This window comes from Megalops cyprinoides, chromosome 24, assembly GCF_013368585.1.
Source record: "Megalops cyprinoides isolate fMegCyp1 chromosome 24, fMegCyp1.pri, whole genome shotgun sequence".
Lineage (NCBI taxonomy): Eukaryota > Metazoa > Chordata > Actinopteri > Elopiformes > Megalopidae > Megalops > Megalops cyprinoides.
The window spans coordinates 9,976,927-9,993,600 of record NC_050606.1 but is presented as its reverse complement, the minus strand read 5'-3'; the positions used below and the strand labels follow the sequence as shown (position 1 = coordinate 9,993,600).

General features: G+C 38.8%; 1 protein-coding gene across 1 annotated transcript in view; it reads left to right on the top strand.

Moving 5' to 3' along the window:
- klhl14 (kelch-like family member 14) overlaps positions 1–16,674 on the top strand; it is a 44,306-nt gene that overhangs the window by 13,519 nt on the left and 14,113 nt on the right. Inside the window, exon 2 of the mRNA XM_036519453.1 lies at positions 8,512–8,633. Coding sequence (XP_036375346.1) covers positions 8,512–8,633 — 122 coding nt within the window. The remainder of the gene's footprint in view (positions 1–8,511; positions 8,634–16,674) is intronic.

Sequence of the window (16,674 nt, the reverse complement as noted above, 5' to 3'; positions counted from 1 at the left end):
TTACTGATAAGATCTAGCACCTGGCCACGTCTGGTCTCAAACAGGTGTAAACTGGAGAAGTCTGTTCGTCCACCATGTTATTTAACTGATCTAAGTGCAGTTTGTCTTTAGCCACCAATGTGAACGATAGGTCTGACTAGATTTCTGGGGTTGTTGTTAAAGTGCTGTTCCTGATGACTGATGACTGGCTGCTATGCTTTTCTCTGGGGTGACATTTGCCTATGCAGGTTAAGGTGACTGAATTAAAAAGTGCTGTTCATTACTTGTCGTTCGCTTTGGGTCAGTAATTATTCTAACATAATCCGGCTCTACATTACAGCTTATGTGTGATGGATAAGAGGCAACTGGTGATGAATGGTAGAGATGACAGACAGATATACACAAGGATTACCATGCGGTTGAACATTCATGTTGTCACTCTGTAAGTCACTCAGATATGACATCTCTCACACAGGAGACACCAAAACCATGCACTGTGTCGTCTGTTACTCTGTTGATAATGGGTATTGTCATTCTATTATTGCTGTAATATTACATGATACGAGTCAGAGTTCACTTCTTTCAGTAGATTAGGGTACATGGTTGCATAATTAGGTACATGATGCCTACGTTAGGGGCTACTGCAGGTGTATAGATATTGTTAGATTTACCTTCTCTGTCTCCCTTGTTACTCCTAAATAATGCCTTTAAAAAACAAAAGTTTTTTTTTAGGTCAGGTTAGCTGTGACTTCAGGTATTCTACTGTCTGGGAATACCTGACAGTCTTAACCATTATCCGTTGGAGTCTCCCTTGTCTCTTTTTTGCCTGCTCTTTCTGTTGGTTTTCCTCTTTGATGTTGATCTATTCTACTACAGTTCCCATCTCTTGTGCCCTGTCACCTTGTTTAAGGGAGACCTGCGGTCCTCCGTCACATCTGACTGTTCAGTCTCTACTATTCTGTCATATTTTGCCATAATTAAATCTTCAGTAAATGTTTGACTGCGTCATTGTTCAGGTTTGAGTTCAGCAACATAACACACAACTGCTATGTCATTCTCTCTTAAATTGCCAGCATCTGTTCACAAGACACACACACCTTCTGTTAATGGTCCATGATGCATTTGTCTCAATCTGTCTTTTACATGCACTTGCTACTCCATTCCTCCTGTGTCAGGGAACAGTTCAGACATACCATCGCCATTAGTTAGCTTTGCATGCAGGGGTTGACAGGCATGCATTTCAAGGTGGTAAGACTGAATATTTCAATAACTTTACGGAACACTAGAAAATTTTTGTCTGTTTCCCACCAGCAAAATAAAATGTTGAGAGAAGTACAGAATGAACATTTGGATCAGTATTTTTTAAAATAGTTTATGCATGTGCTGGACCATTTTCCAGGAGCAATGTAACACTAGGGGGTCAAGGTAGTCAGGGAATGGTGTCTTGGCTACTCACTGTTGTTGTTGAGCAGTAACTAAAATGTTGCAAAAAGGTTTCTGAGGGTTATGCAATTAACTAGATAGTGGACTTTGACTAAATGTTGCAGATTACAAACTACTGTATAGACTGTATGGAATATACAGTATAAAATATTATAGAAGTATTGTATGTCGTATATATATATATATATATATATATATATATATATATATATATATATATAAAACTGTTGGAAGTTGTCTGACTTTTTGCTTATCTGTTCATGCTCGCAGCTTCCTCCTTAGTGTTCTTAGGCTATTTTAACTTTGTTTTTAAAGTTGATTTATATGTATCTATAGGCTACTACAACAGTAATTTTTTAAATAATACTGTGCTATGGAGTGCGTTTAAGTTTTCTTTGTAGAGTAGTAGTTATTTTTTGTGAGTACCTTTGCATAAAGTTTTAGTTCAGAGTTTAATAAACTGAAAGGCCTATAGCGTGTGCAATCCATAGGATCTTTAACTTTTTTGGAAAGCAAGTGAGATTGAAGTTGATTTCTGGTCTCTGTGAAATGATCCAATATCTAAGGAGTGGTTAAGAGAGTTAAGAATTAATGGGCCAACCAAATTCCATACTGCAGGTAATAATTCAGGCTGAATGCCATCCTATCCTGGAGATTCAAGTTTTTGCATAGAGAGGGCTGTGTCTATGAGTTCCTGCAAAGTGGACATCTAAACCTTCTGCTTGATCAGCTAAATGGGATGGCAGGTTAAATGCACTCTATATATATTTTTTTTTTTTGCTTCATCTGAATTAGGGAGTACAGTGCTTCAGATCTGTTCAGCTGAGAGAATTTTTTTAAAGAGAAAAGCTTTTTAAAGTTCCCTGTTGATGTTGTGTTTGTGAAAACAGCATACAATTACCATCTATAATATGTAGCCAGAAAGAATAACATAGCCAAATGTTGTCATTGTGTTTTATTAGATGGACTGGATCTGTCAGCATATTCATTATGATGTCAACACAGAGAAGTAAAAACTGCTTTTTATATTGCCCCTGTTCTGAGCACTAAGAGAGCATGATGCTTCACTCCACACTGCTTAAAGTGACATTTTCTGCTTCTAAATGCTGGAAAACATGCTCGAAGTGAAGTAATCTGTCAGTTCTGAGTCCTGTTGAATGGGACACAAAAGAGGTGCAGCAACCCCTGAACATTTTAGATCCTCCCATGGTCTGTGTGGGTTAAGTTGCATAAATTTCCAAGAACGTCTTTACAAATACTTTGTTTTGAAGGAGAAATTAATTTTAACACCATCTCTTTGAGTAGGTAAGGTAAGTGCCAAACCATGCACCATGTTACAATGGTGCATGGTTTGACATTAAAATTTGGAGAATTTCAGTGACAACAATAAATGGCAGCAGAAGCTTAGTAATCATACAATCACCACCAGAGGATCTCTTCAGCTAACAAGAAGAAAAAAATATACTTTTATGAGGCCTTCCTAAGATGCCATGCAACTTTAATCATTTAAAATGACCAGACTTTTTCCAATAAGCATGACAAGCATTAGCTGAATGCTTAACAAAATTTTAGCTTAATTTTGGAAATTAAGTGGAAGTTCTGCTAATACCTAATGCTTGAGGCATATGCACATCAGCACAATCTCTGTGCAGTAGCTGTTGCTCATGGTAAATGTGCAGTGTAAAATCTTCTTTTCATGTAGACTCTTGAACTGACCCTCAAGTTCAGCAGACATAAGTCGACAGCAAATAGAAGCTCACAGCCACTCGCTAATAACGAAAACTAAGGTCAGTACAGGCTGAAATAAGAAATGAGAGCCTCTGAAAAGACTACTTTCCCCACTGTGGAAAACTTCACTAAAAATAGCAAGATAGCAAGCACCAGGGCCCCAGAGAGCCTGCCTCATGTATAGTAAGATGAAAAAAACAACTACACCAGAAACACATATTCAGGATGTGGGGGCTGTTAAACAGTGGAGAAAAAACCCTCACAGTCATAGTAGGACAACACAGCTTTGCAAGGCTGTATGCGTAGTGAGTGAATGCCCTCACTAAGGGTGCATTTTAGGGCAATGGCCATGTCAGCTTATAGTAGCAAGCTCAATAGCTTAGCAATTTGGAGCGGTACAGCTTTCACTGATAGCACAGTCATGATACTTGTCCCTAACATCCAGGATGTTTCAAAGTAACAAGCTGCTCTTTAGTCTCCTCTGTATTTATCCTGATCTGTACACAACATGGTTTCTTATTATTATTATTATTATTATTATTATTATTATACACTTTGGGGAGTTCAGGTCATGTGCATGTTTTGTCAACTGAACTGGCTCTGGGCTAGTTTCTCTAGTTCCTTCTTTGAGGGTCCTACATCCTTCATTTTTGTCTCTGCTGATCTTCTCATGTTCTTGGATCTTTCCCGCTGTCTCTTACCATACGGTTTCTAAAAAATATTTGCTCAATCTGACCTCATTTTGTTAAATGTTCTATAGTTCTGTAGTTCTATATTATCCTCTTGTGCTGTATCTCATAGGTTTGGTTATCCCATTTGGTTAGTGTAATATTAACATGGTTCAAAAGCACTTTCTATTGAACTAGGGTTTGTTGGCTGAGGCTCTTGTTATTCTCCATAGTTCTGCTCCATATAGAACAGGTTTCACCATTTGTACTGAAAATGATCAGCTTCGTTTTCTGCAGTATGCCTATCCCTTCTAATGCTTGCCCTTACAGGGGAATGTTGCCCTTTTTAAGTGCCATTGATGCACATGATCTCCATTTTATTCCTGCTTATGGTGAGCTCTGTCACATCTGATGTTGCTAGTTGAGAGATCTCACACTGTGTGTGCTGGTAAGCACAGCGTGCGATAATGTCATCAACAAAGTCAAGGTCATCCAACCGGTTCCATGGTGTGGACTGTGCTCCCAGGTGTCGGCCTTCGTTGTTTTTTTCCCCTCCTCTCCTCCTCCTTTTTTCTTCTGTTTTTTCTCCTCTCCAGTGCCGTGAGAAAGAGTAGTGACGGCAAGTAGCCCTGCCTCTTTCTTTTGCCTACTGAGAATCTGGCAGCTAGGGAGGAATGTACCACCACTCTGCTTGTTCATGAAGCTTTTTGATGCTGGCAGTGAGCTTTTCTGGTATCTCATATAGTCACACGAGCTTCCATTGAGTGGTTCCTTTATGGAAATGTGATGTAGAGGGACAAGTTCTGCCTGATGGTAATACTTTGTGGCCAATACTGCCTTTCCTCAAACAGGCTAATCTCTCATCTCTTTACCCTTTGATTCCTTTAGTGTCTCTTAGAATAGCCTCTAATGCTATTCTATCCAGTATGCATGCTTTGCTACATTTTCTTTTTGGATAGTTTTATATATTTCACATATTTTACCTTTTCCAGAGTTTGCTAATTTTAACCTGTGTTTGATCTCTTTGTTGGAGGTTTATGTTGATCCTGTTAGTATTAGACTGTGTAACAAATCCTTGATGTTCTGCCATCTATTGAGTTGTTATTTGCTTTGCAATTAGTCTTTCCCGATTTCGAGTGGAGTCAAAGCATTTATCATGGTTTTTATGCTCTTTTTGTTTGCTTATGGGTTCAGCCAGTGCTTTTGCCACCCAGCTGTCGTTGAGGCTTCCTTTCTCATGATTCCTGATGTTGGCTTGAATGTTTCTGCCTTGATCCATTTTTGTGCTCTTTCATTTTGCTGCCCACAGTCTCTTCACATGCTTTTGGCCATTCCTGATTCCTAGCCTGCCATCCACATTAGTTTAGCCTCTGGTAGATTTTCAAGGACTTCAAGGACTCGGCTTGTTTTCAAGACAGAGAAGCTCCTGTGCGCTTGCAATTCCCTCTACAGCTTTTTTGCGACCACAGATCAAAAATTCACAGGAAGGCTGGTTTTCCTGAATAGGTGATGTCCACCGGGGCTTCCGTTGATTGAGGTTGGGCCAGCTCCAGCCTGTTGGATCTCGCAGGATGTGTCTCTTTTGCTTGTCTTCAGTAGCGCCATACTTGTGGCAGGACCCTTCACATATGCTCTTTTGATACAGTACTTGCCCTATTTTTTATTTTGTATTTCATGTCATGAATACTTTTCAGAAGTTCCATTTGTATTATTCACTATGGATGACTTGTATATTCTATACTGCTCTTAATGATCTTGTAGAAAGGCACGGAAGAGAGAAGCTCATTTTTATCTTCAAGAAATGATTGAACTTGGACATGATTTATTATGCTGCCACGTGTGGTTTAAACAATGCAGAAAAATTGTTTTCTGCCTGTACAGTTGCAATGTTGTGCTCTTTGAGAATGGAATTATTTTTAAAATGTACTGCTGTTCTGTGTAGGATTAGTAATGTTAAAACTGTATGCATTTTCATTTTATTTGCACAAACACACTGCATGTACAATTGTGTTTTTCCTGTTAATTCATTTTAGCAAGAGTATGAATACTTTTGGAGGCCAGTATACATGGATGAACTAAGTTAAGTGCCCTTACAATGCTGATTTCTGTTTGGTACATACAGCCAAAATGCTTGTCCTGGGTTTTGCTTTTAGCAAGGAACAGTCATATGATCAATTTATTGTAGTAATTGTCAATTTTCATCATGTTTCATGTATCTTAACATCCCATTCTTTACCATGGGCACATAAATTAATATCCATGTATCATTTATGTGGTCTCCTGTACATTTATATCTTCTGTAGGGCAGGAAGAACAAAGTGGTAAAATAACTGCATTGATTATACTGGTGTTATTGATTTGACCTAAGGTGACACCACAGGTCTTCACCATAGTACATAATTTTTAAGCAGTTACAAAAAAATTTAAGTGACCACCAAAAGAGACATTCTTGATTTAAAAAAAAAAAAAAAGAAGATGGCCACTCAGGCACCAAATTTAGTCTAGCATGTCATGTTGGAAAGCGTTTGCTGCTGTGTCTCCAAACCACATCATTCTGGTCTGTTCAGGATCATTAGTGAAGCCATGCATATTAATGGAGGTGCAGTGAAGTGGAGACTTTGCCTGTAAGCGCAGTGTGGGGTACTGCGTCCTACCACCAGCTCTTTAAAATTTCTCACATCGCGGTTTGGAGGTGGCCTCTCGTTGAATCGTTTCCAATGTCATTATGTCAATATCGGCGACCAATGTACTATGGCTAACTGTGGGATCTAAAAAATCAGTTCTACAAATGAAATGTGCTACCCAGTCCTTCTCAGCACGAACGGCATCTGTCTCCTCTAGTGCGTTGCTTTTTTTGACCCAATAATTGCTGTTTTTTTTGCCACAATTGTATGCTTGGTATAAACAGTACATGTGTGTAGTCTCTGTGTCTCCAATTCATACTGCAGAATGCGGATGCTATACACTAGTATTCAGCTTTTTTTTTTTGTTAAAGCAATCCACTTAGTATAACAAGGCATGTGTGTTCTACAGAAGAAACTGGTTTCTTCCAGTTAACGCTGCATGACTGTATGGCACCATAGCAAGGGGCGTTATGATAAAAGGCATTTAAAAAGGGGCACCTGGAACATCCTTCAGTGTGGTCATATGACCATTTAAACAGCAACTGAACAATTGAATTAACTGTAGCAGTCTGATAAAAAGAGATGTCTGTTCTTACAAAGCTCTGACAGTTCAGACCATCTGGCTCCAGAACGCTATTGTTACCGTTTGTTGTATTGCCATTATGTGACTCAGGAGTAGTGAACAAATAGCTTGAATTGTCACTTGTTGGCAAAGTGCCATTGAAAACTATATTCAAGAAACTGCAACCTTAGTGCAATGGGAAACTATATAAGACAATGAAAACTGGGTTTAGCCCAACAAAATGTGCAAACATTAGCTTCTTTTCTATTTATTATTGTGTGTATTATGTAAGTTAAATTCTGTGTATCATGTAAGTTGGGTGAAGTTAAATTCAGAACAATGCTAGAGGTAGCTAGCTAACAGTGAGCATGAAATGACCCCACCTTACTATATCTGCCCCCCCTCCCACCCCCAATCCCCCAGCAGTCATGATGGAAAACTGCAGTGGACCCCCCCCCCCCCCCCCCCCCCCCCCTCATGAGTCTCCACAACTTTCCCCATGCAAATCAGGCAATCCTAACACAGGATAGAGTAATAAACACTAAATTTTAATTACTCAGATTAATTGAGAATAATTGAGCATGTAATTTAGGGAGGTTTTCCATAAGATTGTCATGGGTGTACATATTTATGCAGTATTATTCCCTTTTTACAGCATATCTGGGCGGGGCAGCTGAGCTCCTGGTTACTGAGACCCGCACCAGTTTCCAGTCTTATAATGTTATATTACAGCCTAATGTTCACTGAAGAATACCATTGTGAAGTGATTGCTAAACAGAAGAGTAAATTCAATTAATCATTTACTGTGTGTCACTGTGGTTAATGCTACTGTAACAAAGAGATGTAGAATCATCTATTTATTACAGTAGGAAGTACAATGTGTGTGTCACATGTAAACAGATTTATGTATAATTGTGTGGATAATTGGTCATTTGAGTGATGAATTATGTGATTCCTCTAATATCTACTATATGCTGAATTGAGGAGATTCCTAAAGCATTACCAATAAGAATACTTTTTGGGGGGGGGGGGGGGTACTTTGAAATGTTCTGTGGAGTAACACTGCCAGACAGTGCTGCTTAGTAATTTTTTTTCTCCATATTTTGCTGATATCTTGTTCGTAGCAAAGGAATTACAGTCTCCCATTTAAAACAGCACTAAAAATGTCTTAAGTGTCTCAAATTTCTTTAATATAAAATATGAATGCATCCAATATAGGATTTCTGGTGAGGTGTTTAGATATTTATTAAACAGTGACTATAATAAGAGATATAAATGCATGAAAACAACAAAAAACTGAAATCATAAACAAAGATTATAGAATAATGTTATCTAACAGGTCAATTCAGCTGATCCAGCAACAAGCTGCTGTAACAGGGTGCACTCTGAAACAAATTTTAATGCAGTGTTTCGTTGGTTTTCATGTTTTTATGTTGTATTAAACAGATCCCCAAATATGACTCTTTCCCAACGGGAGTGTAATATTCAACCTATCCACACTTTCCAGAATTCGCTCGAATAAAAGAATGTTGTTGCTGGTTGGTGGCCTACCTCCTGGACCGGATCGACTCCCCAGTAATTTGGTCCAGTACTATGATGATGAAAAGAAGACCTGGAAGATCCTAACAAGTGAGTACCATGACCTCTATTTACATGTCAGCCTCTTTCTAACAAGAGCCGTAATGGCTGCAAAAACAGAGCCTTGGCACAGTTGTTTCCACAGGTAAAATGGAGGGGGGGAATAGTTCTTTAAATTGTTAAGGCAGTGATGTATCACTATCACTGTTAATATAGGTTTTTAATCAGAGCGTGACTTCACACCGTTGTGGAGCTTTATGCATGGGCTGCCTTGTTTTTGCTGAAATCTCTTGGAAAGATTCATTTTAATTTAAAGACTTGGTGTAGATGTAACATCATAGGGTGAGATTAGTAATACTGCTGGAATGCACTTAAAGCCAAAATGTCTTTTGGTTTTGTTTTGTTTTTTTCTATCGCTCCAGAGTGTCTTTTTTTTCTTAGATTTAAGGTTTCATGTGTTTATGAAAATCAGTGATGATACCATCAGTAGCAACCACAACAACAAAAGGGTAGCAGAAAGCACACAACAGCCTAGTCAATGGAAGTAGAATATTTGTTCAGTAATTCTTTCACAATGGATTGTCAATAGTGTTAATCATTTAAAAATACATTTTTTATTACAGCACTAGATAAGGATAAATTCCTTATTCGTTTTGCCAGAGTAAGACCTCTAAGGCATTTCTTTGCCTTAATAGTGACACCTGACCTATTGAATTACTCTGTCCATCAGAACTCATTGGAATGGTACAGACTTTCCAACCTCAGACAGACATACTTGATATCATCGCTGAAATACATTGAAGCAGATGTTGTTTTTTGACATGTCAAAAATATACAAGCCTGAATTCAGCTGAAACAAATCTTTACGAAAAGCGCAATTCAGTCAAACAAAAACTAATTTTCCCTGATTAATCCAGTGCAACATCTCAATAAAATTATTTTTTAGGGAGTCAGAGAGTTATGGTACAAGACCCAAGATGTTGCAACCAGTGATGACCGTGTGATTGGGACCGTAGTTATATGCATTAGTAAAAATCCATGCCCCTTTGAATGTAGCAGTAACATATTTCATCTGGAGCTTTACCAAATTCTAAGGTGAGCTTCTTCACCTAAAGTTGATGTCGCCACAAGTGTAGAAATTGAAAACGGCAAACGGAAGACATATTGAGGATATCAAAGTCACTCATTGAAAAAGGGACCCCCTTGGTATTTCATGTCCCCTGATTTGATAATGGGTTTGGAGATTAATGTGTCATGTGTGCCTCAAGCCAATATTATGTGCAGTCCTTTTTTCCTGCCTGAATTACTTTTGTTCTTGTTTATGGAGTCATAATCGTCTGTTGAATTTTAATGTGTTTTAGTATGTGTGGTAATATTTTACCATGCCAAAATTATTTTACATGCGTTAAAAGTCTCTTGTAAAAGTGTCTTGAATCCACAGCAAATTAATAATATTAAAGTAGAAAATGCACCCCTAAATTCATCATATCACATTAGGTAAATGTCCTAAATAAAAATACCTTGTTGAACCATGCACCTATTGTTGAACCATGCACCTATCTCCTGTAATCAAATGAATTACTTTCTCCTGTGGTAACTCTCTTAAGTTTCTGGATGTACCCATCTCTACTGCACATTACTGCTAGCTAGAAGACATGCTACAAATAAAAACATACAACAGAAATAGCTAGTTAACCAAATGTTTACTTAGCCAGATAGCTAAGCATACCAATTTCAAGCCAACCGTTACACCTATCAACTAAATCTAGGTTTAGTTTAATATTATTTTAAGTCAATTTTACATGCAGGTATCTTGTAGTATTTCAGCACTGCTCAACTGGTCCCCTACTTTGGTAATATGGAGCTGGCAGATGGTGAGCAGGATGTCGGTCGTAGGCCTCATCACAGGGATCCAACATCAGGAAGATGAGGTCAGATGTGTAGAGCAGTCTGTGTGGAGGCCAAGTATTCTCAATGGTAGTCTTTCTTGGGCTCCACTGTGACTGTACTGAATGAGTGTTGGATTAGCATCAATTTGAAGGTTCAGAAGCAGAGTTTTGGCCAAAAACAACTTGTGTAGAAGCACAGAAATGGAGATTTTTAAAAAATGAAAATTCATGAGAATAATATTTGTTCTCTGGAGCTGTGTACTGTTTATCAAAAGTCCTTAATGGAAATGAGGCTGCACAGTGATTGACCCATTGTCAAAACATCTGCTATGTGGAAAATACCACATAGTGTGTATATATATATATACACTATTATATATATATATATATATATATATATATATATATAATATTTTAAATTACAGAAATCTACCAAGCAGATTTTAGGAAGGAAAGAAGTGTTTTTTTTAGCCAGGAAAGTGTAGAATATTTCAAGTACAAACAATACAATTCTTTGAATGTGCTCTTTACAAAATACGCCTTTGCCCTCTTCCCTCTTTTTCCTTCTGTTGCTTTGTCTTCTCTTGTGCTGGTCTATATTGACCTTTTGGAGAATAATATTTCTTTCCATATTTCCATGGACAGAGAAAAAGTAATTGGATACCTTTTTTGTGCGCAGCGTCAGCATTTTTCTTGATTGGACGTATCGAGCTTTCGTCTTCAGTCCCATTGGTATTCTGGCATATCAATCAATCTGCGAGCATTCCTAATGGCAAGCAGAGGAGAGGACTACATGACAGCATGCACACTTCACCTTATGGGAGTCATATTTGTTCATAAGAATTGTGTATGTTTTCATTAGCTTGCCCTTTTCACTCGTTTTCACGTATATTAGCCACGTTGAGTTATAGGGCTGCGTGGGTCGTGGACTTCAGGGAGATGGACGTTCTCTCAATCCAGTCTTGTGGCTGGCCATAACCACTATACTGGGAGCTGAACTAAATTTTGTATATGGTGCTTTTTACATATGCATGTGCTGGAATAAGATCATTCATCTGTCTTCCTTTCAGGTACAGTCTTAAGCAATTGACACTGCACTGCAAGTCTAGGATATCTATACTTGCCAAAATCACTGTAATGCTCATCTACGTTCATACCAAGCATTTTATGATATAGAATTTCAGGATGTAGCTGATAACACTATTCACTGGAGAGAGGATGCAGAAACACTAATCTCACAATTTAGCTTTGTCAGTATACTGAAGAGTGTAAAATATACTTGTCAACATTACTAAAACAATGTGTTAGCAAACTGAGGCTTTCCCGTGTTCAGTTGACCAGATTTAGTTGCATATATTGACTACAGAGCAACAGAGCTTACTTTTAAGACACTAACAAGTAGCTTGATGTCCTGTGCAAATGTACAATTACAAACGTAGAAAAAACCCACATTTTCTGAGCTTATCCAATGCATATTTGTTAATTTCCTCATTTTAATTTTATGAAATCAGCAAGCAAAATGGAAAACCTTAAAAACCATTCCGCAGGCGAATGGTTGTAGTGAAAGTCTACAAATGTGTATTTATTCTGCCAAATTTCAAAACCGTAGGAGTAAAAAAGCATTGAGTATAGTCCTCATAATGTACCTCATGTAAAACATTAGAAAATAAAACACAGTACTGCTGCTAAATATTTTTACTGGCAGTCCCTGTTTTCCGTGCACTCACTACAGCATGCCAACACCAGCTTAGTGTCAAAATAACTATAATAATGATGGAAATAGCATTCATTAATTCATGTTTAGCACCTTTCATGCAAGTTGGCTACTCAAAGGATAAAATGAATCTAAAATAATGTAATCCCACACAAAATGCTGCTATAATAGTATAACAGACATAAAATTGTGAAATCAATACCACCACAGATTAAAAATAATAATAATAATAGCAAATAGTAATAGTAAATAAATCATTAAATCTTCACTATAAATAAGTGAAGAATGGAATAAGTGCAACTATGAACACTTATCATCAGAGTTTCAGGTTAAGCTGTTTTACAAAAGAGTGATTTCAATGCCAAAAAAACAAGTTTGTTTCTGATATATTGTTGAATGAAGCATGAAAAGGTAAAAGCATAAAAAAGGAGCTCTATGGAAATCATGTTAGACTAGCTTTTGCAGATCAGAGCTCATTTTGGCTGGTAATCCATTAGCATGCTGACCATGTATTACAGTGCCAAACCTTCAAGTGCTTTAAAGACCAATAAAAGAACATAAATACTGAAGAATACTGGCTCAGCTTGTAGAAGCCAGGACAGCTGTGATGTGTCCTCTTGTGTTGGCTTGTGTTTTTTGTACAAGTTGTACTTGTTCTTGTTAGCATGTGTAGAGAAAAGTGCAGTGCTGCAAGTTGAGACACATACAGACATTAATCTCAGAATAATGAGAAATGCTTCTTTGCAGTATTTCTGAGATGAAAACTGTTTCATAAAGGCTTTTTTTTCTTTTCTTGAGGCTGATGGCTCAATTTCAGTTCAAAATCTGAATTCATGTCAGACAAATTTATACCAGCTAAAAACCGCTCCAGAAAGACCTACCCAGGTTTGAAGACCATGTCATAAAATACTGTTTACTCCATTTTGTTGAAAACTGAGGTCAAACGACAAGGACAGGTTATGCATCTAAATTAAAAGGCTGTCTGCTTTGGAAATAAATACAAGCTTTCCCAAGTTTTTTTTTTTTTTCTCTAACGAAGGCATTGCGTGAACACTGCTTTTCAACAATTTCACTTCAGACAGGAAGATATGAATTCGCCCTCAAATATTTCCAAACAGAGCTATTCAAATTACCCTAATTTAGTAAAGCCAGGACAGCATTTGACAAGCAAGATGGCATGTCTTTCAAATACCTAGTGCTATGGGGTCAAGAGAACAGGTGAAAGTCATCATTCGCTCAACAACTTTGTTTTGATCCGGTGAGTCAACATGGTGGAAAGAATCCATTCACAAATTAAACACATGTTTACATGGTTTGTCTTGTAATGGTGCTTTAGTTGTGTTATTTTCGTAGGCTAGAAGCTCTTTGCATTGGCGGAGGAGGTGAGATCACTATCAGTATCTGCATCTGATGATGGGTTAATTAAATGATGAATGGCTGAGAATATGAGAATAGCACTTGTGAATTATCCTGAATAACCTTTAAGAAATAAGCACCTCTTGCAGCCTTTACTGCTTGACTGTAGTTGGCAGGTTGCCGATGAAGGACATGACAGTGTATCAGCAAATTTGTCTGTATCTGTTTATGTTCTGCTTTGAGACAGTTTTTTTCTGACTGCTAATAGCAGCGTTTGTCAGTGGTGCTATAATGTCAAAGGCAGTTTTCATTTTTCTGCTAAACGTATCCATCAACAGAACAGGTGATAGGGATTGATAATACACAGAAGTGATGTTTATTTGATCAGACAGGAAGAGGATCACACTGAACAATCAGATGTTTAGGTGAACAGAGAGGGGGTGCCTAAAAGCCAGTTAGCAGTTGTTAACAAAGAAAATACTTGCTAACTCACCCCTTCTCCTCTCTCATACTTTCATAAAATCATTAATAATGTGACTTCTGTTCATCGGCAATCTTATTTAATAGCGCCAGCTATTAATATTAATAGCATTTCACACCCTAACACACAACTCAAATTGACACCACATTTCAATTGTGTAAGACGAGAATAGTCTGAATGTTGATGACTCCGAACACAGGCTTGCACACGGTGCTGTGTCGCCTGTGGATGAGAGAATGACCAGAGAGCGCTCTGCTGATGCCTGGCTCGTCTCTTTAGACGGAGGGTACAGATCGCATCGTGATCCGGAATATCTTGCACTTGGGTAAAATGCCTCGGGTGCCGCGTTTCAGCAGAGGAATGTGTGTGAGTCATGAGCTGGATAGTGTTGGATTCCACCAGCTTCTCATGTGCAGCAGTTTGGCTGCCCAGTACGAGAAGACCAGGGAGGTCGGCGTCTGGGTTGTGTCTTGCTCGGTTTTCTGCCGTGAAAGTTAGTAGGCTGATCTGCCGGGGGACGTCAAGGCGGAAACCGCCAGACGAAGGAGGCGGGAGGGAGAGCAGAACAAGCGAGGAACCAGACAACAGCTAGGGCTGAAACACGCAGGAGCTTCAAGATCAGGGAGATCAAGGGCGCCGAGGATGAGGCAACAAGCACCGGGAGGCAGGCTGAGCAGACAGGCTCAAAGTGGATACAGTGCGGTGAAATGCGGCTCCAACCACAAACGCTAACCGCTGCGGGACAGTACGTGGATTTAGCAGACTGGGAACCGGATCACAGCAGTGGGCAGTGAATGGTGGCGGGTGCTCAACTTAGCTGACAGCCTATACATGACCGTTATAGAAGACACACATCTGCAGTGTCATAGGGAGTCTGCCAGTATCCACAATCTGATGCGTCAGCTACAGCAGCCACCCAGACCAGAAAATGCCGGGAAGCCACGGTCCTGTGGAAACAGCTCCATCCGCAAGTCAGCCCGGATCATAAAACAGCGTGTGCTGACCAAGGCCGAAACCGGTCAAAGTTTGCAGAAAATCATTACTTGTGAAAATACATTTCATATTAAACTGTGTGCTGAAAATGATCTTACAACAAATTAGCATTGTTCCTTTCCAAGTAATAATTTATTTAAAGAAAAAAACATTAAAGTTATTTAACAGTAGAAATAGCAATGCAGTCAGACCATTTTCTGATAATGGCAGTGAACTGGTTACGATTGTAATTGGAAATATAACAAACTAACAGAATTTTCATTTTGTGGGACTCAAAGGGTGCCTTTACACAGCATTCAGCTGAATTCACCCTCTGAAATCTTCAGCTGCTGTTGTGTCTTTGTACAGAGATGACCTGACCTCTCTTAAGTTCAACCAAAAACTATCACTTACGAGATGTTGTTGGTATCATTCTCAGTTTTGTACTGGAATTTAGCACACAAAATGTGCTGAGAAATACTTTCTGTGCAACTAATTCTAAAAAGACTCCATGCCAAACCCCATTCACTTTTTGTTTAATGAAAGAGCAGTCTCAGTCTTGTGTCAGTGGTTAGAATGAAGTAATGCCAGAAAGTATCTTGCAACACAAAATAAACATTTATGTCATTGAATAGAATTTTAAAGACAGCAAGCTTTTCCAGAAACCCCCATGTACTTAGCTAGCATGCTATGGCTTGTTCAGCAAAAACTGTTGCATTTTAAGTCATGTTCTAACAAGCTCCAGCATATTAGTGCATGTATACAAAATACTGAAGCCTCTAGACTGTTCACGTAATTACCAGATTGGCTGTGATTCACCAAAGCAACTTCCTTTTACTCTACAGAAGATGGCCAGCCCCAATAGTATGCTACCTTTTTTTTTCCTCCAGTCCTGCTGCCTGGCTCTTTCCCCCCAATGCCAAAATCTCCTAACTGGTCCCCACCCAATATATCCCCCTTGCATATAAGATCCTTGCATTATCTCATTACCCGAAGTATGTCTTTACCCCTGTGGTGTTCATAGGATATAAGGATTAAAAAGTCTGCCATGCTACACTGCACCCCCTCTCCCCAATACATTAATCCCCAAATTAAACATTCTCCATTAAGGTTTATATAGAGGCTAACTGGCCCTACAGCTATATACGGCTGTAACTTGAAGGGTCTACATCTACACCATCTACAGTACCACCCAAAAGTTTGGACTCGCCTGATTAAGATAATGGGAAACATTAATTCGAAGACATTTTGCATATGTGTAAATTCCTATAGCACCTGTCCACCAAAGAAAGAACATTTTTCTGTTATGCTGCAGAGTCCAGTTAGACCTATTAGATGCCGCTCCTGAGAGCCAGAGGGAAGAAGTGTGCAGATCCACCTAGCAGCTATGGTACATCATCTGTTAGGGGGTGGGGTGCACGTCTTTCCAGGTAACAAATTGCATCAAAGCAATCATTTACAACATCCAGGAGCTCCTGTTAAAATGTTCTGTGTCCTGACTGATTTTCCCAACGCATAGGTGGGTAATTAAAGTTACCCATTAAGGTATTTCCTTCCTGACGGACTTTTTTGAGTTGACTTTTCTGGTGGCCCATAACATGTTCCTGCGTTGAGGCACTTCATTCTTCCACAGTAATTTAATCCAGCTATCTTCAGTAAGGTTTGAAATTACAGGCCTCA